Here is a 20,976-nt window from a genome sequence, read left to right on the forward strand (position 1 = left end):
TAGGATGTTTATTTGAAGCTTTTCTTTTTTTTTTTTTTTGGCAGGGGCTGGGTTTGAACCCGCCACCTCCGGCATATGGGACCAGCGCCCTCCTCCTTGAGCCACAGGCGCCGCCCCAGTTTTTCTTTTTTTTTGAAACAGAGTCTCAAGCTGTTGCCCTGGGTAGAGTGCCATGGCATCACAGCTCATAGCAATCTCAAACTCTTGGGCTTAAGCAATTCTCTTGCCTCAGCCTCCCAAGTAACGGGGACTACAGCCACTATTGTGGGGGTCTCGCTCTGGTTCTAGTTGGTCTTGAACCCAGGAGCTTAAGCAATCCACCCTCCTCCACCTCCCAGAATACTAAGATTACAGGAGCCACCACGCTTAACAACTTTTCTGCCTTTTTGATGTAGGGACTTACTGCTATGAACTGTGTCCTCTTATTACTGCTTTTACTATATCCCACAGTTATTGATACGTTTTTAAAACAAGCACTGAGGATGCAAGCAATTTTAAGGAACTTACCCATACTGTGTTGTCATCAATACTGCTCCACTCTTTTCCTTTTCAAGTTTTAACTTTTTCTTCCTTTCAATATTGGCCAGAGTTGGGTAGTTTCTAGAAAATAATAAAAATTAATTATATAAGGGCTTATAGAGTACAACTTTAAATAAGCAATCAAGTTAACAACTAATACAGTAAAGAACTATGAACCTTTAACTGCTTTTAGATTTTTTTTTTTTTTTTTTTAGAGACAGAGTCTCACTTTATCCACCCCCGGTAGAGTGCCGTAGCATCACAGCTCACAGCAACCTCAAACTCTTGGGCATAAGCCATTCTCCTGCCTTAGCCTCCCAAGCAGCTGCAACTACAGGCATCTGCCACAATGCCCGGCTATTTTTGTTGTTGTTGTTGTAGTTTGACAGGGGCCAGGTTTAAACCTGCCACCCTCAGTATATGGGGCCAATGTCCTACCCAGTGAGCTACAGGCGCCACCCTACTTTTAGATTTTTTTAAAGAGGAAAAAAGTTAGACCACGACAATGTTCCTCAAACTGTAGATCTGCAGCTAGTCCACAAACTCTGCTCCTAATCTGCAGCTAGATAAGGAGCTAACACTAGAATTTAAATCAATTACATCATACAACGTGCTCAAACTGATCTAATTCATCTATTTGGCACATACCCATAAATACTGTAAGAAGAAACTGAAGTCTATTAAATCTTATACAAATATATGCTAGGTACACTTAAAGTGACTAAGATGAGGAAGACATAGTTTTTAAAAAACAAAGTCTATCAAGAAGGATAAGAAAAGCACACAAGGCCAGGTGTGGTGGCTCACACCTATAATCCCAGCACTCTGGGAGACCAAGGTAGGTGGATTGCCTGAGCTTAGGAGTCTGAGACCAGCCTGAGCAAGAGTGAGACCCCATTTCTAAAAATAGCCAGGCGTTATAGACAGTGCCTGTAGTCCCAGCTACTTTGGAGGCTAAGGTAAGAGGATCATGAGGATCGCCTGTGCCCAAGAGTTTGAGGTTGCTGTGAGCTATGATGCCACAGCACTTTACTGAGGGCAACAAAGTGAGACTCTGTCTCAAAAAAAAGAAAAGACACAATTAGCTATAACATAAGACAGAATACATGTGTAGTAAGTACCCAAATGAGTATAAAACTTCAGGAGATGGAAAGGAAAGATAGAGGGTAAAAGGCGGGACCACACCTATGGAGAGTATGACAAGGGTACAAGTCAGATCTGTCAAGTGTAGAACATAAATGTTTTGGCAGAATAATCAAGTAAATGAAGTGAAAGCTATGTTGATTGGTTTGATCTAACCACATCAGATTGTATAAAAAAAAAAATCAGCACATTGTACCCCACATATGCATGAATGTATTCATGATCTATGTATATTTGATTTAATTTAAAAAAAAAAAAAAGGAAAGGAAAGATAGTATCGAACTGAAGAAATCCAGAAAGAAAAGAACATGAAAGAAATCAGACTTAAATGATGCTAGCAGAAGTTAGATGGAAAAACTGCAGTGTTCAAAGTAATAATGCAAATAAATCAAGGCCTGAGAAAGTGTAGGAGATATCCAGGCAAGTGGTTAATTTTATACGAAACATAATATAGTTACAAGCAATCAAACTGGAAGGATGACTGACACCAAAATGTGCCTTGAATACTAAAAAAATTTCCATTTAATTCAGCAGGTGCTGGGGAGCCACAGAAAGTTATGAGCAAGGAGAGGTATGCACAAGGCATTGATTAAGGTGAAATCTGACAACAGTGTGCAAGATAAACTGCTTTCCCACGTGTGGAGAGGCAGATACCAAACTCCGAGAGTGGAGGGTAAACCCCAGGAGGATAATAAACACAGAGGGAGGGAAACACAGACCCCTCTTTACCACTCAGCCTGGCCACTCATCAGAGTAAATTTTGAGAAACATCAGCAAATTGTGCTCTGTCATTATTTCTAGGACACTCTCCATCTTCTTTTTTTTTTGTAATGTATGCATTACTAGGCCAGGCCTGGTAGCTCATGCCTGCAATCCTAGTACTCTGGGAGGCCCAGTGGGGTGGAATGCTTGAGCTGAGGAGTTCAAGACCAGCCTGAGCAAGAGTCAGATTCGGTCTCTAAAAATAGCCACTGGCTCGGCACCTTTAGCTCAAGTGGCTAAGGCGCCAGCCATGTACACCAGAGCTGGCAGGTTCGAATCCAGCCTGGGCCTGCCAAACAACAATGACAACTACAACCAAAAAATAGCCGAGCATTATGGCAGGCACCTGTGATCCCACCTATGTGGGAGGCTGAGGCAAGAGAATCGCTTAAGCCCAAGAGTTGGAGGTTGCTGTGAGCTATGATGTCACAGCACCCTACCCAGGGCCAGGCACTGTAGTCCCAGCTACTTGGGAGGCTGAGGCAAGAGGATCACTTGAACCCAAGACTTTCAGGATGCCGTGTGCTATGATGCCATTGCACTCTACTGAGGGCAACAAAGTGAGACAACAAAGTGAGACTCTGTCTCAAAAAACAAAAACAAACAAACAAACAAAAAACAGACTCGGCGCCTGTAGCTCAAGCAGCTAGGGCGCCGGCCACAAACACTGGACTACCAAACAGCAATGACAACTGCAGTCAAAAAATATCCAGGCATTAAGGTGGGCACCTGTAGTCCCAGCTACTTGGGAGGCTGAGGCAGGAGAATCACTTAGTGAGCTGTGATGCCAACAGCACTCTATGGAGGGCAACATAGTGAGACTCTATCTTAAAAAAAAAGAAATAGATAAAGTTTGCATTACTGACTTGACTAGCACAGACAGTGTGAAGTCTATGGGTCGGCTATGTTGAAAGACATGAATAGAAAATGACATGAAGTGGTAAAGTAATCAGGGGAAAAAAGCAATGAATTTCAATAAGGACAGTGCAAAGCAATATATCATGCCAAGAAAAATAAATTCCATAAATCAAAGATGATGAATGTACAAGCTATAAATAAATATAAGAGGAAAAGGTCAAGGTCACAAGAGATAAAAATCTGACAGCCAGTGTGCAACATATGACTACATTTTTAGAAAGCAAACATAACATAAGGTTATATGAAGTGGACTCTGGCACTTGCAGGACTGTTGAGTAAAATCTTCTTCCCAGGATACTCAAAAGTGGTCAGATATTCTAGGGCACTATATCTGGTTTTATACTTGTACACTGAAAAGGAACACTGAGGAAAAATGAAACTTGGAAGAAATTCAGAAGAGACTCAAAGATGATTAATAGGATAAAAAAAATAAAAACTCCAAAAAAAGAAGCGAGGAACCATTACAGCCTTTAAAAGAAGGTCAGAAGTGACAATAAAATAGTTTACAGGGAGGATGACAGCCAGTCATTTTTAAGCTGAAGTCAGAATAAGCAGAAGCAGTAATGATAAAATGGTGATGATGAATTCACGGGCCCCACACTGGCTAGATGTGTATCTCACAGCTACTCACATCCTCCACAACTCTCAAATCCACTTCCTCTTGTCTTACTACTTGTGTTTTTGCGACATTTTTGTTCTGAGTTTTACAGACCTTTAACATGTTGGCCACATGTTAAACAGCAAGATCTGGTGCTACAGTATACAATGTACAAGTAAGCAGATGCTAGGTAAGTGTTTTTCAACAGTAAAGAATTTAAACATTTGTTACAGCAAAGGGATTTTAGGTGTGATGTAAGAAAGAATTCCCTAAATGAGACATCAAAGATGTGTGGAAACTCCTTTGGTGGAAGCCTTTAAAAAGAGCTCATTTTGTCTTTCTGGCAGGTTGTATTTTCTTAAGGTAAGGAATTTTCAATATCCTTTCCAAAGTTATAAGATTCTATTTTTCAGTACTCAAATAAAATCTTCTAATAAAATTTATTCTTATTTACACAGAACTCTCAGAGACTTAGAAACTAAGGAAAATAAGGGTGCCAAAAAGCAAATTATTCCCCCCCAAAGGGAAACCAGAAACACAAGATCTAGGTATAGACAAAAACGACAATAGGAAGCCCCTCTCCACCAACATAAAACTGAGACACATAAATAAGAAAAAATAAAGAGCTTTGATGAAGGAGACAATATCCTAAAGTACACTTACAATCACAAGTCTGATGACTACTGAAAAAGGCATAAATTATGTCTTACACTGCACAGTTACATACAGACAAAACTTAGTCTAATATCTCATGTTAGAGAATGAATATTATGAAGTTTATAGACTGTGACACGGGACACTTTCACAGTGGTTTCTCTGTACTTCCCTTTTCACCCTGTCCTTCTACCTTCCCCACAATACCCCACGAAGAAATGGTCCTGAAACCATATGCTCTTTTCAAGCTTTCTCTCTTCCCCCTTTTAGATTCCTTACCTCTGCTTCACTTTTACTCTTGCCTATACCTTGTGCTTCCAGTGACAATCTTTAAGCACCACAGAGCCAATAAATGCATAAAACTGTGCCAACCATTGTCTTAGCTCATTTCCCTAGCCACATTATTCTCTCCACATTTCTCCTTATCTGCAAATCACTTCGCATACATTGACTTTTGTATAAAACACAGCCACTCACAGCTTCAACACAAGCTATACCACTATGTTTTTCTTTCTTTCTGAACATCAAAAAGACACATCATTCTTTAGGAGCAGATTCCCTTTGTTTGGAATTCTGAATGAACTAGAGACACAAGTAAAAAGAATTTGCTCTAGAAATAAAAAAGAAAGAAAAGAAAATGATTTGCTCAGAGTCACACTTACGTATGGAAGTAAATATTATAAAACTACTCCACCTAGTGGACTCTCAATCTACTGTGAAAATGTTCCATTTTTTTCTAAAAGCAAAGTTCTGGAAACGAACCTTTACCACTCACTTTCCCTAATGCCAAATCATACGTTTGTACCTCCTAGGTCAGGAAAAAAAAATTTTTTTTTTTTTTTTGGTGTTTTCTAAGGGGTTGAGGGTAAGTTATTAGTAGAAAACCTTGAAGTTTCTAACTTGGAAAAAAAAAGTGATAAAGACAAAGATGTACTTTTTTGAAAGATAAAGGAACAATATATGCCAAGAAAATCTTTATAGAGTTTTCTCTTAGCTTTAATATTATTACTCCGTGAAATCTTTCAAAAGGATTTTCTAACACAGCAATTATACAAAGACTTTATTTTTCCTGCATGTCAAAGAACACAGTGGCTTCCTCAGAAAGAATGCAGCTCTCGTAAGAAAGATAAAATTTAAGAAATAAGAAAAAAATTTGCCATACCAATATGGAATTACTTTTTCTGGAGTTTAAGTAATATTTTTTAAAAATTGAGAATGATAGAAATTTAGAAAGTAAATATATTTTCAGAATAGGTTTTTAAAAAAACACTAGTGGAGAGAGTATTAGTGTATTTTTGAGGAATCTATCAAATGTACTAAAACAGCAGTATTTCCCATATCTTCTAATAGTAAAATAAAGAGGGCGGCTCAAAAAGTATCCAGCCATGTACTATGAAAAGTATTAACAATGGCTGAATATTCTCTGGACAGCCCTCTTATATATCTATATAAATATTTAAAAAAAAAAACCATGGGCGGCGCCTGTGGCTCAGTGAGTAGGGCGCCGGCCCCATATGCCGAGGGTGGCGGGTTCGGACCCAGCCCCGGCCAAACTGCAACAGAAAAATAGCCGGGCGTTGTGGCGGGCACCTGCATCCCAGCTGCACGGGAGGCTGAGGCAAGAGAATCGCGTAAGCCCAAGAGTTAGAGGTTGCTGTGAGCCGTGTGACGCCACGGCACTCTACCAAGGGCGGTACAGTGAGACTCTGTCTCTACAAAACAAAAACAAACAAACAAAAAAAACGCATGAACACTTCAGAATATGTTAAAGAGCAAGAACTTGAGAAAAAAGACATGGAAGAACCTCAGAAGAACTCAGCAAGTACCAAAAGATAATTTCGGAGCACTTATTAATAAAGCAACATCACGGGTCCAAATCAACTTCATCCAGAAGTGCCATCCTCACCCATTTTCTTTATTTGATTTAAACACTTACACATTTTACAAATCTGTAACTTTATGCACTCAACAGATTTTTCCCACTCCTCTTCCAAGACACTTCTGACCACTACCGTAGTATACCTTTAGCCTGCCCTCTAGAAGCTAGATCTAGACTCTCCTTCCCCTCCACCCCTACCCACCTGCACACAAAGAATCACCAATAAGCACATTAAACACTTTGCCAAGTCAATCCTTTATTCAGAAGGACAGAACTGCCTCCAAGTTCTACTTACAGTTTTGAAATTTGACAAGCTTTAAACTGTGCCACCAAGCACTGAGGCAAACACTGCTAAATGCCTAGTCTCCCTCTCTTCTTAGCAATTTCACTTGGGGATGATTCTATCAACTTCTCTGCCACGAGGGTGGTCAAGCAACCAACTTTTAGCCAGTGAGATCCATATGAGAATTTCTGGGTTGGAGCTAAAAGCAAATCTGCTGTTCTCCCAATGAGAGGTTACATGTGCCTTTCACCTTTTTCTCTTCTTTCTGCTTAGAATGTGGGCTTAATATCTGCACAACCAGGAACCTTCTGGCAAGATGAAAACCACCCACTGAGCCTATACCCGATAATACTGTCAAAGAGCAACTGCAGCCCTGGATTATTCTAATTTGGGGAAAAGAGGTTTCTTTGTGCTAAGCCACAGTAGTAAGGTTGCTGTTCCATTTCCTGGAGTAGGAGCCTAACTGATGCAAGCACCACTGCACCCAGCCATCCTCTTTAATCTGGATACTTTCAATGTTCAGACAGGCATATTTCGATTTAAAAAGTCTCATCCTAAAAGGGTTGGCAATTTTTTTTTTTTTTTGAGACAGAGTCTCAAGCTGTCGCCCTGGGTAGAATGCCATGGCATCATAGCTCATAGCGACCTCCAACTCTTGGGCTCAAGTGATCCTTTTGCCTCAGTCTTTCTATTTTTAGTACAGACATGGTCTCGCTTTTTACTCATGCTGGCCTCAAACTCATGAGCTCAAGCTATCCACCTCGGCCTCCCAGAGTGCTAGGATTACAGGCATGAGCCACTGCACCCGGCCAGGGTTGGCAATTTCTTATAAAGTTAAACGTATGACTTCCATATAGCCAACCAGTCTCCCCCCCCCAGGTATTTATCCAAAAAAATTAAAAACACATATTCAAAACAAAAGCCTATACATGAATGTTTGTGAAGACTTTATAAAGGCAGAACACTAGAAACAACCCTCAATTGGGAAATGGAGAAACAAAATTTAGCCATAAAAAACAAACAAGTGCTATATGCAATGACATGGATGAATACCAAATGCCTTATGACAAGTGAAAGACTCAGACTTAAAAAGCCACAGACTGTATGACTCCATTTATGTGATAGTCTGCAAAAGAATGAATATAGGAACAGAAACAGACTAGTAATTACTAGGGGGTTCAGGGAGAAGCTGAAGTGCATAAGGGAATTTTGGGGCTTGATGAAACATTGTTCTGTATCTTGATTATGGTGGTATTTATAGGATTGTATATATTTGTCAGAACTATCCATTAGAAGGGGTAAATTCTACTATATGTATAATATACCTTAAAATCAATGGGGAGGGGATATTTCACCTCTTACAGGAAGGCTTATAAAACAAATTGATGACCCTGCCTGCCAAAGATTCCAAGTACCCCTTGACTATAAATATGTTAACATTATCCCTACATGGCTAAAATTATCAGATGCCTGTGGTCTTATGGTCACCTCATGTATATTTAAAATACATCTCACACTATAGCGAGAGTCTTAATGGCAAGAGTTCACTCTTCTCTTTTTTTGAGATATCAGCCACATTTAGCAAAATCTTTGCCTTTTCAAATACAGAATGCTTACCACTAAATTTCAAACTAAACTATTGCCAATAAGGTATTCAAAGGTATCATTATGTCCACTAACGTATATTCAAAGGCTGCTAAGATTATTTGCTAATATTAGAAAATTAAACTTGTCACCTAGACCTCCCATTCGATCCTGCAATCCCATTACTGGGCATCTATCCAGAAGGAAAAAAATCCTTTTATCATAAGGACACTTGTACTAGACTGTTTATTGCAGCTCAATTTACAATCGCCAAAATGTGGAAACAGCCTAAATGCCCACCAACCCAGGAATGGATTAACAAGCTGTGGTATATGTATACCATGGAATACTATTCAGCCATTAAAAAAAATGGAGACTTTACATCCTTCGTATTAACCTGGATGGAAGTGGAAGACATTATTCTTAGTAAAGCATCACAAGAATGGAGAAGCATGAATCCTATGTACTCAATCTTGATATGAGGACAATTAATGACAATTAAGGTTATGGGGGGGGACAGAAAGAGGGATGGAGGGAGGGGGGTGGGGCCTTAGTGTGTGTCACACTTTATGGGGGCAAGACATGATTGCAAGAGGGACTTTACCTAACAACTGCAATCAGTGTAACTGGCTTATTGTACCCTCAATGAATCCCCAACAATAAAAAAAAAAAAAAAAAATTGCAAAAAAAAAAAAAAAAGAAAATTAAACTTGTCTTCTGTCAAAGACTTTCTACAAATACACACAAGCTAGTTTTCATCTTCAAATATTAACATACTTCAAGTTCCTCTAACTAGTGCTAATTTTTCCTTTAATCACTTGTTGCACAGAACCACAAGGGGGCATAGTTCACATTTCTAGAGGGAAAAGCTAATTTAAGAAGTAAAGCATTCAAACAGATCAATGTGGTTTGTCTTGATGATGGTCTGCCCTGTGTGGTAAGAATCTGGTATTCAAAACCATAGCAGTTTAAGTATTATTATGTACACTCCTGATTGCCAGCCTTAATTATTAGCATCATGCACTAACCAACTGAGCTAACCAGCCAGTTTCTAGCCATAATTAATAATCAGATCAACACACTTCTACCCAATTTCTCTAAAAACAAAGGTACAGTTCAAAAGATGACTTCAAAACATAAGTTTCGGCAAGATTTCTCCAACCACTTACTTATGTGGAACAAAACAAAATTATACCCATAATAAAAATATTTTAAAACCCCATTTATGTATATTAGCATTTATAAGGATCCCCTATACCTGTATCTTTGGCCCATGGCATATAAACAACCATATAAAAGAGGGCTCTTACATTTCTAAAGCTTACACTTAATTCAAGAATAAAAGATACTAATGTAAAGAAGTTCACTCGGGCTGTAATAAAGGAGGTGATCCTAATGAGGCAGAGTGGGGATATAGCATTCAAAGAAAGGCAAGACATTCCTCTAGGGTGATGAAGAACAATATCCCCAGAGGGGCAGGATTTTAGCTGGGCTAAGGAGCAATGAGCAGAACTTCAAAGATAGAGACAGTCAGATTTTCAAGAAGCAGCAGCAAGAGCAAAACTAAGAGGGCAAAAAGGACACAAATCCTTTATAAGATATGATAAATAACAAGTCTCCGTGAGATAAAAAGCTCCCATAAGCAAATAGTGTGGAAACAACCAGAAAAGGCAAGTTAAACCTAAATTATAGAATCCTGACTGCCATCTCTAAGAAGTTTTTTTTTATTTTTTACATTTTTGAGACAGAGTCTCACTATGTTGCCATCGGTAGAGTGCCATGGTGTCACAGCTCACAGCAACCTCAATCTCTTGGGTTTAAGTGATCCTCTTGCCTCTGTCTCCCAAGGAGCTGGGACTACAGGTGCCCACCATAATGCCCAGCTATTTTTGTGTTGCAGTTGTCACTGTTGTTTGGCAGGCCTGGGCTGGGATCAAATCAGCCATCCCCAGTGTATATGGCTGGCGCCCTAGCTGCTGAGCTGCAGACACCAAGCCAACTCTAAGGAGTTTTCTTTTCATTGGCATTTTAGCTGATTGAAATAAAATCAGTTGGCTCAGCACCCGTAGCTCAAGCAGCTAAGGCACCAGCCACATACACTAGTAGTGGCGGGTTCAAATCCAGCCCAGGCTTGCCAAACAACAATGACAACTACAACCAAAAAAAGAGATAGCCAGGCATTGTGGCGGGTACCTGTAGTCCTAGCTACTTGGGAGGCTGAGCCAAGAAAATCACTTAAGCCCAGGGGTTGGAGGTTGTTATGAGCTGTGATGCCACAGCTCTCTACCCAGGGCGAAAACTTGAGGCTCTGTCTCAAAAATAAAATATTAAAAATTAAAAAATTAAATCAGGTTAATCAACTATTAAATTTTATCCTACACAGTTACCTACACAACTAAGAAACATAGGTATATTGAACATCTAATTTCGCACTACAAAAGAATAAATACAAAAAAATCCTACTCAGTAGTCAAGTCAGTTCCTCAAGTCAGATAGCACTTCGGAGTATTCACCCACAAAGTACATTTCAATGTTTTAAAAAAGTATGCCAGAGCAAGAGCAAGACCCCATATCCAAAAAAAAACGAGAAATAGCCAGAGTTGTAGCAGGCGCCTCTCATCCCAGTTACTTGGGAGGCTAAGGCAAGAAAATCGCTTGAACCAAGAATTTGAGGTTGCTGTGAGCTGTGATGCCATAGCACTTCAACCCAAGGAGACTGAGTGAGAGACTCTGTCTCAAAAAAAAAGTATGGGGGGAGAGAAGACTCCAGGCATCTCTGGCTGGTGGGATCTGCCCAGAAACATCCCTTTGGGGACACAGGGAATCAGCGAGAGACTTCTGGACCCCATGAGGACAAAAGCAGTGGTTCCATACATTCGTTTGGTCTAATCCTGCCGGCAGCAGTAGGTACAGCAGCAGTGAGACTGCAAACTGGAAAGGCCTTACCTGTGAGCTGTTTTGGTTTTTTTGGACTTGGCACTCAGTTGAATTACCTTGGGAGAACTTGGGCAAGAGTGGGGAGGACCATAAGCATTGTCTAGGGCCCCAGACTGAGCCGCTGAGCCAGATGGAGCTAATAGTGTTCGGATGTGGGCTGTGCAGAGCCATTGTGGGAGAACTGCCCCGGCAAGGTCTGCCCTCAGGGTCACAGAGCAAGGATCGGGCATGAGACCTTGGACAAGTAATCTAGTGACTGAGCATCCTAAACATAGGGACTGAGATGTCTTACAGCCTTGGCCCTCAGGGGCATATAGAGTGAGACTGGTTTTGGCACAATGGGCAAGCAGATAGCCACATAGGGAGTGATCCCAGCAACAAGTACTTTCCTGGGAATGCTTCTGCTTAGCCAAGGTTAGCAGTTTAAAGTGCCTTTTAAGAGGCCTAAGGAGAGATTTAGGCTCTACCCACTGCAGGGTTTGAGAAATCAGCAGAGGCCTCCAGGCTCCATCTCATACAGGCGTATCAGCATTGTGATTAACATCTCATACCCCAGAAGATCACCTGTTGCCTACACAATATTCAGCAAGATATATATACTGCTTTCTGGGGTTTTTTGTCTTTTTTTTTTTTTTGTAGAGACAGAGTCTCACTCTATCACTCTTGGTCACACAGCTCACAGTGACCTCCAGTGCCTGGGCTTAGGCGATTCTCTTTCCTCAGCCTTCCAAGTAGCTGGGACTACAGGCGTCCGCCACAACACCCAGCTATTTTTTTGTTGCAGTTTGGCCTGGGCTGGGTTTGAACCCGCCACCCTTGGTATACGGGGTTGGCACCCTACCCACTGAATTACAGGTGCCACCCGTTTTTGTTTCTTTTTAATTTCAACATTTTCCCAATTGATTTTTCTTTTCTTTCTTCATTTTTATAATTTAAATATAATTTTCCATTGTTGCCTTTTTTTAACAATTAGAACTTCATTTTTGCTAGTGTTTATACCCCTATTACTTGGTTTTTCCCCAAATTTTATCCCGTGAAGTTTTCTGATTGCTTGTTTTGGTTGGATTTATAGCATTTTTTTTTTTTTGCAGTTTTTCTTTTTCTTTTTTTTTTTTTTTTTGGCTGCGGCTGGGTTTGAACACACCACCTCCAGCATATGGAGCCAGCGCCCTACCCCATTGAGCCACAGGCGCTGCCCGGATTTATAGCATTTTTGTCTTTCCTCTCTACTTGGTGGAAGTGGAGTACTGTGTTCAAACAGGCTAGTAAAGAGCTGCTGATCTCAAGGGAACCACCCAATGTGGCACCACCAGAGGTTGGGGGTTTTTAAGGTTGGGTCAAAGTACCCTCCTGTATACCTATATTGCTTCTGTCGCCCTCTTTCTGTGCCTCTCTTCTTTTTGTCAATATTCCCTTTACCCACCCCCTCTCCTTTGTCTTTTTTCTTTTCTTTTCTTTCTTTCTTTTCCCCTTCTTGCTCTTCAATCTTCTCATGCTTCTGGTACTGTACCAAAAGGACTCACCGAAACCCTAGTCCAGAGGTATGGCAACTTAAAGGGCAAGAGGAAGTGAAAGGAAAATTAGGGCAAGGAAACTGATAAAAGAAATCACTTGTGAGGAAGAATCAGCAGAAAAATCCTGGCAACATGAAAAACCAGTCCAGAACAACCGCCCCGCCCCCAAGGGACTATGAGGTAGCTACTGCAGAGGATTCCACCTATAAAAAAATGTTAGGAATGACAGAAAGGGAACTTAGAATACATATGATGAAAACAAAGAAGGAAATGATGGACGCAATGAAGGAAACTTCTGATAAAGTGGAAAATAACCAAAAGGAAATCCAAAAACAGAATCAAGTAAGACATGAACTATATGAAGAATATAGAAAGGATATAGCAGAGCTGAAGGAACTGAAGCTGTCATTTAGGGAACTTAAAGATGCAATGGAAAGTATCAACAACAGATTAGATCATGCAGAAGAAAGAATCTCAGAGGTAGAGGACAAAGCTCTTGAGATAACTCAGTTAAAGAGGCAGAAAAGAAGAGAGCAGAATGTTCACTGACAGAATTATGGGACTTTATGAAGCATTCAAACATACAAGTCATAGGAATCCCAGAAGGGGAAGAAGAATGCCCTAGGGAAATGGAAGCCATACCAGAGAATGTTATAAATGAAAACTTCCCAAATATCACCAAAAATTCTAACATACTCCTTTCAGAGGGATATCAGACCCCAGGTGGCCTCAACTCTAACCGAGGTTCTCCAAGACACCTTGTGATGAACCTGTCCAAAGTCAAAACAAAAGAAAAGATTCTTCAAGCTGCCAGGAGTAAGCGCCAGTTGACCTACAGGGGTAAATCCATCAGGGTGACTGCAGACTTCTCTAATGAAACTTTTCAAGCAACAAGACAATGGTCATCTACCTTTAATCTACTTAAACAGAACAATTTCTAGCCTAGACAGAATTCTATATCCTGTTAAGCCAAGCTTTAAAATTGACAGAGAAATCGTATCATTTACTGATATGCAAACATTGAGGAAATTCACCACAACAAGACCAGATCTACAGGAAATACTTCAACCTGTTCTACACACTGTCCATTACAATGGATCAACAGCAAAGAAAGAACTCAGAAATTAAAGGACAGAACCTAACTTCCAAACTGATGCAAAAGATAAAACTAAGCAATGGACTCTCACAAAATAAGATGAACAGAACACTACCACACTTACCAATTATCTCAATAAATATTAATGGCCTGAATTCCCCACTGAAGAGACATAGATTGGCTGACTGGATTAAAAAACACAAGCCATCCATTTGCCATCTGTAGGAAATATACCTAGCTTCAAAAGATAAATTAAAACTCCGAGTGAAGGGTTGGAAGATAATTTTTCAGGCAAACGGAATTCAGAAAAAAAGAGGAGTTGCAATCTTATTTTCAGATACATGTGCATTTAAAGCAACTAAAGTCAAAAAAGACAAAGATGGTCACTTTATATTGGTCAAGGGAAAAATATAACAAGAAGACATTTTAATTCTAAATATGTATGTACCCAATTTAAATGCTCCCAGATTCTTGAAACAGACCTTACTCAGTCTGAGCAATATAATATCGGATAATACCATAATGACAGGGGACTTTAACACTCCTCTTACAGAGCTGGACAGATCCTCTAAACAGAAATTAAACAAAGATATAAAGGACTTAAATAAGATCCTAGAACAACTGTGCTTGATAGACGCATATAGAATACTCCATCCCAAAGATGAAGAATATACATTCTTCTCATCGCCCCAAGGAACAGTCTCCAAAATTAATCACATCCTAGGCCACAAAACAAACCTCAACAGAATCAAAAGAACTGAACTTTTACCTTGTATCTTCTCAGACTATAAGACACTAAAGGTAGAACTCAACTATGACAAAAAACATTCAACCCCACACAAAGGCATGGAAATTAAACAACCTTCTGTTGAATGAGAGTTGGGTGCAGGAAGAAATAAAACAGGAAATCATTAACTTCCTTGAGCACAACAACAATGAAGACACAAGCTACCAAAACCTGTAGGATACTGCAAAAGCAGTTCTGGGAGGAAAATCTATTGCTTTAGATGCCTACATTCGAAAAAAAGAAAGAGAGGGCATCTACAAACTCACAAGCCATCATATGGAATTGGAAGAAGAAGAACAATTTAAGCCTAAACCCAGTAGAAAAAAAGAAATATCCAAAATTAAATCAGAGATCAATGAAATTGAAAACAAAAGAATCATTCAGAAAATTAATAAAGCAAGGAGTTGGTTTTTTGAAAAAATAAATAAAATAGATAAACCTTTGGCCAGATTAACTAGAAATAGAAAAGTAAAATCTCTAGTAACCTCAATCAGAAATGATAAAAGGGAAATAACAACTGATGCCACAGAGATCTAAGAGATCATCTCTGAATAGTACCAGAAACTCTATGCCCAGAAATTTGACATTGTGAAGGAAATGGATCAGTATTTGGAATCACACCCTCTCCCCTAGACTTAGCCAGGAAGAAATAGAGCTCCTGAAGAGACCAATTTCAAGCACTGAGATTAAAGAGACAATAAAAAAGCTTCGAAGAAAAAAATGCCCTGGTCCAGATGGCTTCATACCAGAATTCTATCAAACCTTCAAGGAAGAGCTTATTCCCGTACTGTAGAAATGATTCCAAAAAATTGAGGAGGAAGGAATCTTCCCGAACATGTTCTACGAAGCAAACATCACCCTAATACCAAAACCAGGAAAAGAACCAACTAAAAAGGAAAATTTCAGACCAATCTCACTCATGAATATAGATGCAAAAATTCTTAACAAAATCCTAGCCAATAAATCACAGCTTATCATCAAAAAAGTCATACATCATGATCAAGTAGGTTTCATTCCAGGGATGCAAGGCTGGTTTAACATACGCAAGTCTATAAACATTATCCACCATATTAACAGAGGCAAAAATAAAGATCACATGATCCTCTCAATAGATGCAGAAAAAGCATTTGATAAAATCCAGCATCCTTTTCTAATTAGAACACTGAAGAGTATAGACATAGGTGGCACATTTCTAAAACTGATTGAAGCTATCTAGACAAACCCACAGCCAATATTTTACTGAATGGAGTAAAACTGAAAGCTTTTTCTCTTAGAACTGGAACCAGACAAGGTTGTCCTCTGTCACCTTTACTATTCAACGTAGTGCTGGAAGTTCTAGCCAATACAATTAGGCAAGACAAGGAAATAAAGGGAATCTAAATGGGAGCAGAGGAGGTCAAACTCTCCCTCTTTGCTGACGACATGATCTTATACTTAGAGATCCCCAAAGACTCAACCATAAGACTCCTAGAAGTCATCAAAAAATACAGTAATGTCTCAGGATACAAAATCAATGTCCACAAGTCAGTAGCCTTTGTATACACCAATAACAGTCAAGATGAGAAGCTAATTAAGGACACAACTCCCTTCACCATAGCTTCAAAGAAAATGAAATACCTAGGAATATACCTAACAAAGGAGGTGAAGGACCTCTATAAAGAAAACTATGAAATCCTAAGAAAGGAAATAGCAGAGGATATTAACAAATGGAAGAATATATCATGCTCATGGCTGGGAAGAATCAATATTGTTAAAATGTCTATACTTCCCAAAACAATCTACGAATTCAATGCCATCTCTATTAAAATACCAACATCGTACTTTCAAGATGTGGAAAAAAGAATTCTGCATTTTGTATGGAACCAGGGAAAAACCCATATAGCTAAGGCAGTTCTTAATAATAAAAACAAAGCTGGGGGCATCAGCATGCCAGATTTTAGGCTGTACTACAAGGCCATGGTGGTCAAGACAGCAAAAATAAATACATAAACATTTGGAATCTAATACAAAACCAGGAAATGAAACTAACATCTCACAACCACCTAATCTTTGACAAACCAAACAAGAACATACGTTGGGGGGAAAGACTCCCTATTCAATAAATGGTGCTGGAAGAACCGGATATCCACATCTTTCTCCACTCATAATAATTGATTCAAGATGGATAAAGGACTTAATTAAGGCATGAAACAATAAAAATCCTCAAAGAAAGCATAGGAAAAACACTGGGAGATATTGGCCTGGGGAAAGACTTCATGAAGAAGACTGCCATGGCAATTGCAACAACAACAAAAATAAACAAATGGGACTTAATTAAACTGAAAAGCTTCTATACAGCTAAGGAGACAACAACTAAAGCAAATAGACAACCTACACAATGGGAAAAGGAGACAACCAAAGCAAAGAGACAACCTACACAATGGGAAAGGATATTTGCATATTCTGAATCAGACAAAAGCTTGATAAATAGGATCTATAGAGAACTCAAATTAATCCACATGAAAAAAGCGATTGTTATCGCATATATCAATGGGCAAGAGACATGAATAGAACCTTCTCTAAAGAAGACAGACGAATAGCTAACAAACATATGAAAAAATGCTCATCATCCCTATATATTAGAGAAATGCAAATCAAAACTACCCTGAGATACCATCTAACCCCAGCGAGAATGGCCCACACCACAAAATCTGAAAATTGCAGATGCTGGCATGATGTGGAGAGAAGGGAACACTTTTACACTGCTGGTGGGACTGCAAACTAATACAACCTTTTTGGAAGGAAGTATGGAGAACCCTAAAAGAACTCAAGCTAGACCTCCCATTTGGGGTGGTACCTATGGCTCAGTGGGTAGGGCACCGGCCCCATATAACTGAGGGTGTTGGGTTCAAACCCAGCCCCAGCCAAACTGCAACAAAGAACAGCTGGGCTGGGTGGCGCCTGTGGCTCAAAGGAGTAGGATGCCGGCCCCATATGCTGGAGGTGGCGGGTTCAAACCCAGCCCCTGCCAAAACTGAAAAAAAAAAAAAAAAACAGCCGGGCATTGTGGCAGGTGCCTGTAGTCCCAGTTACTTGGGAGGCTAAGGCAAGAAAATCGCCTATGCCCAGGAGTTGGAGGTTGCTGTGAGCTGTGACGCCACAGCACTCTACCAAGGGTGACAAAGTGAGACTCTGTCTCTAAAAAAAAAAAAATAGACCTCCCATTTGATCCTGCAATCCCATTACTGGGCATCTACCCAGAAGGAAAAAAATCCTTTTATAATAAAGACACTCGCCACAAGACTGTTTATCACAGCTCAATTTACAATCTCCAAAATGTGCCTAAATCCCCACCAACCCAAGAATGGATTAACAAGCTGTGGTATATGTACACCATGGAATACTATTCAGCCATTAAAAAAAATGGAGACTTTACAGCCTTTGTATTAACTGGATGGAAGCGGAACACATTATTCTTAGTAAAGCATCATTAAGAATGGAGAAGCATGAATCCTATGTACTCAGTTTTGATATGAGGACAATTAATGACAATTAAGGGCATGGTAGGGGTGGGGGTAGGGGAGAGCAGAGAGAGAAAGAAGGAGGGAGGGGTGGGAAAGGAAGAGCAGAGAGAGGGAAGGAGGGAGGGGGGTGGCGCCTTGGTATGTGCCATACCTTTTGAGGGCAAGACAGGATTCTAAGAGGGACTTTACCTAACAAATGCAATCAGTGTAACCTGGTTTCTTGAATCCCCAACAATAAAAATAAAAAAAAAAAAATATGGTGTTCTTGAACAGAATTTATCAACTCAGTTGGTGGTGGGATTTTACCAGGCAGGTATGAGACAGGACAATGGAATAAAGGAGCTGAGATTCTAACAAGAGTGGGTGAAGAGAGCTAGGCTGGGTAGAGAAGAAGGCAGAGGGGAAAGACGGAAAAAAGTAAGGGAGTTAAGGGATGGGAAGTCTCTACTAGCCTAATCCCAGAAAGAGGCAACAGCGACCTAGATGGTTGGGAAGTGATGCTCAAAGAGGAGTTCATCCCACTGCAAAATCCAATATGGCCATGAAAGCAAGTGGCTGAAACTGCATGAGGTGAAGGACACCAGAAATATGTCAATAAAAAGGTGTTAAATGAATTCAAAGTATACACATTTCCATTGCAGCATCTAACATGCCAAGAGTGGGTACGAAAGACAACCACTGAGGAGGTGTTAGAATGGGAGAGAGCTAGAGACATTTGGCAGAAAGCTCAAAGGAGAAAGGAATCATCTGGAATCATCATCAAAGAAACCCTACATGTGTCACAAAAATCAGTCATTTTTTGTTCTTTTTTTTTTTTGTAGAGATAGGGTCTCACTTTATGGCCCTCGGTAGAGTGCCGTGGCCTCACACAGCTCACAGCAACCTCCAACTCCTGGGCTTAAGTGATTCTCTTGCCTCAGCCTCCCAAGTAGCTGGGACTACAAGTGCCCGCCACAACGCCCGGCTATTTTTTGGTTGCAGTTTGGCCGGGGCTGGGTTTGAACCCGTCACCCTTGGTATATGGGGCCGGGGCCCTACTCACTGAGCCACAGGCGCCGCCCCATTTTTTGTTCTTGTTTTGAGTGCCCTTTCCTTTGCAATCTGCACTGCTAACCATATCTTCCTTCTTGAAATTCTCCCCTTCACTGGCTTCCCTGACATACCAGTTTCAGTTTTCTTCTACTTCTCCGGCTCCTACGGGGCAGTCTTGCTGGCCTTTACTCTCTGTACGTAAGACCTTTAAATGTTGGAAGGCTCAAAGTTCGATGCTAGGCTACCATCTCTTTTCACTCCACCCGCTTTCTGTGGGGAATATCTTCTACATTTAGTTTCTGAACTCAAAAAAAAAAAAAAAAAAGTATCACCAACGTCCCAACTGTCTGCTAAATATCTTCAAATAGATGTCCCAAATCTCTTTACATTCAACTACGTCCAAAATCAATACCTCCAAACCCTGTCCTCTGTGTTCCCCATCTCAGCAACAGGCACCACTTTTCACAGAAGTGTTCACACTAGAAAATTGGGTCCTCCTCAAAACCTCTCCCCTCCTCAACCTCATAATCATCACCAAATACTGTTCGTTTTCATCTCTCAAATGTTCTATATGCACCCAGTTCTCTCCATCTGTCGTCTTTTTAAAGCTTCTGTCATCTCTTACCTATACTCACAGTTCCTCGAACATGCTAACTTCTGTGGGACCACTAATCCCTCCCTCCGCTTATTTTTCCCTAGTTAGTTCTGAGTTTATCTCAACCTCCTTATAGCATGGAACACTAATCTCTACCAGACTAGACAACGTCCTTTGTACTTACACGCTGAGAGGGAGAGAAGAGTAGAGCAGTGTTGGAGAGTGAAATAGCTACAGATGGAGAAGAACAGAGTATGCTTAAGTTATTACACTAATTTTAATAGTAGTTCCCTATTTTTTCCACTTATACAATAATTTAATTTATACAGCTAGAAATAAAATGACCAAAGTTGGCAAATCAGGAAGTCATTTCAGACCTTTCCTAGATCCTGAAGTCAACTCAAAACTTCAGAGATTCAACAACAGTTAGCTTTCTTAAATTCTCAGTTGCTTTATTAATTATTAGTAACTTGTAACTACTGTCATTCCCCTCAAGAGAATTAAATGTTTATAAAAGGGGCTGGCACCACTGAACTGTACTAACCTATAATTGATGAAAATCAGGACTAGTTGGAGAAAAATCCCTAGTGTCTTAATAGTAATGCTACTTCCATTCCATCTTAGCAAGATACAGTCTTCAGCAATACCATTTTAGTTCTTTTAAACCTACATAACTAGGCAGGGCACAGTGGCTCACACTGGTAATCTTAACACTCTGGGAGGCCGATGTGAGTGGATTGCCTGAGCTCACGGGTTCAAGACCAGCCTGAGCAAGAAAGAGACCCTGTCTCTAAAAATAGCCAGGTATTGTGGCCGGTGACTGTAGTCCCAGCTACTTGGGAGACTGAGGCAAGAGAATTACAGCATAAGCCCAAGAGTTTGTGGTTGCTGTGAGCTATGATGCCACAGCACCCTACCCAGGGTGACAAAGTGAGACTCTGTTTCAAAAAATAAAATAAAATAAAAAATAAACCTATGTATCTATCAGACAGGAAGTGGAGTTAACTCTTCTTCTTTATTCTTCTGTACAAAAAAATGAGAAAAAGATACAACCAACTGGTAAATTCTTCACTAAGGCCAATTAGTTCATGGTCTATCTTAGTCTGTTTATGTTGCTGTAACTGAATACCTGAGACCAGATAATTTATAAAGCAAAGAAATTTATTCCTTAC

The 20,976-nt window shown here is 40.1% G+C and overlaps 1 protein-coding gene across 1 annotated transcript in view; it reads right to left on the minus strand.

Moving 5' to 3' along the window:
• NUFIP1 (nuclear FMR1 interacting protein 1) overlaps positions 1-20,976 on the minus strand; it is a 53,333-nt gene that overhangs the window by 20,034 nt on the left and 12,323 nt on the right. Inside the window, exon 6 of the mRNA XM_053563500.1 lies at positions 508-600. Coding sequence (XP_053419475.1) covers positions 508-600 — 93 coding nt within the window. The remainder of the gene's footprint in view (positions 1-507; positions 601-20,976) is intronic.

This window comes from Nycticebus coucang, chromosome 15 (assembly GCF_027406575.1).
Source record: "Nycticebus coucang isolate mNycCou1 chromosome 15, mNycCou1.pri, whole genome shotgun sequence".
Taxonomy (NCBI): Eukaryota; Metazoa; Chordata; class Mammalia; order Primates; family Lorisidae; genus Nycticebus; species Nycticebus coucang.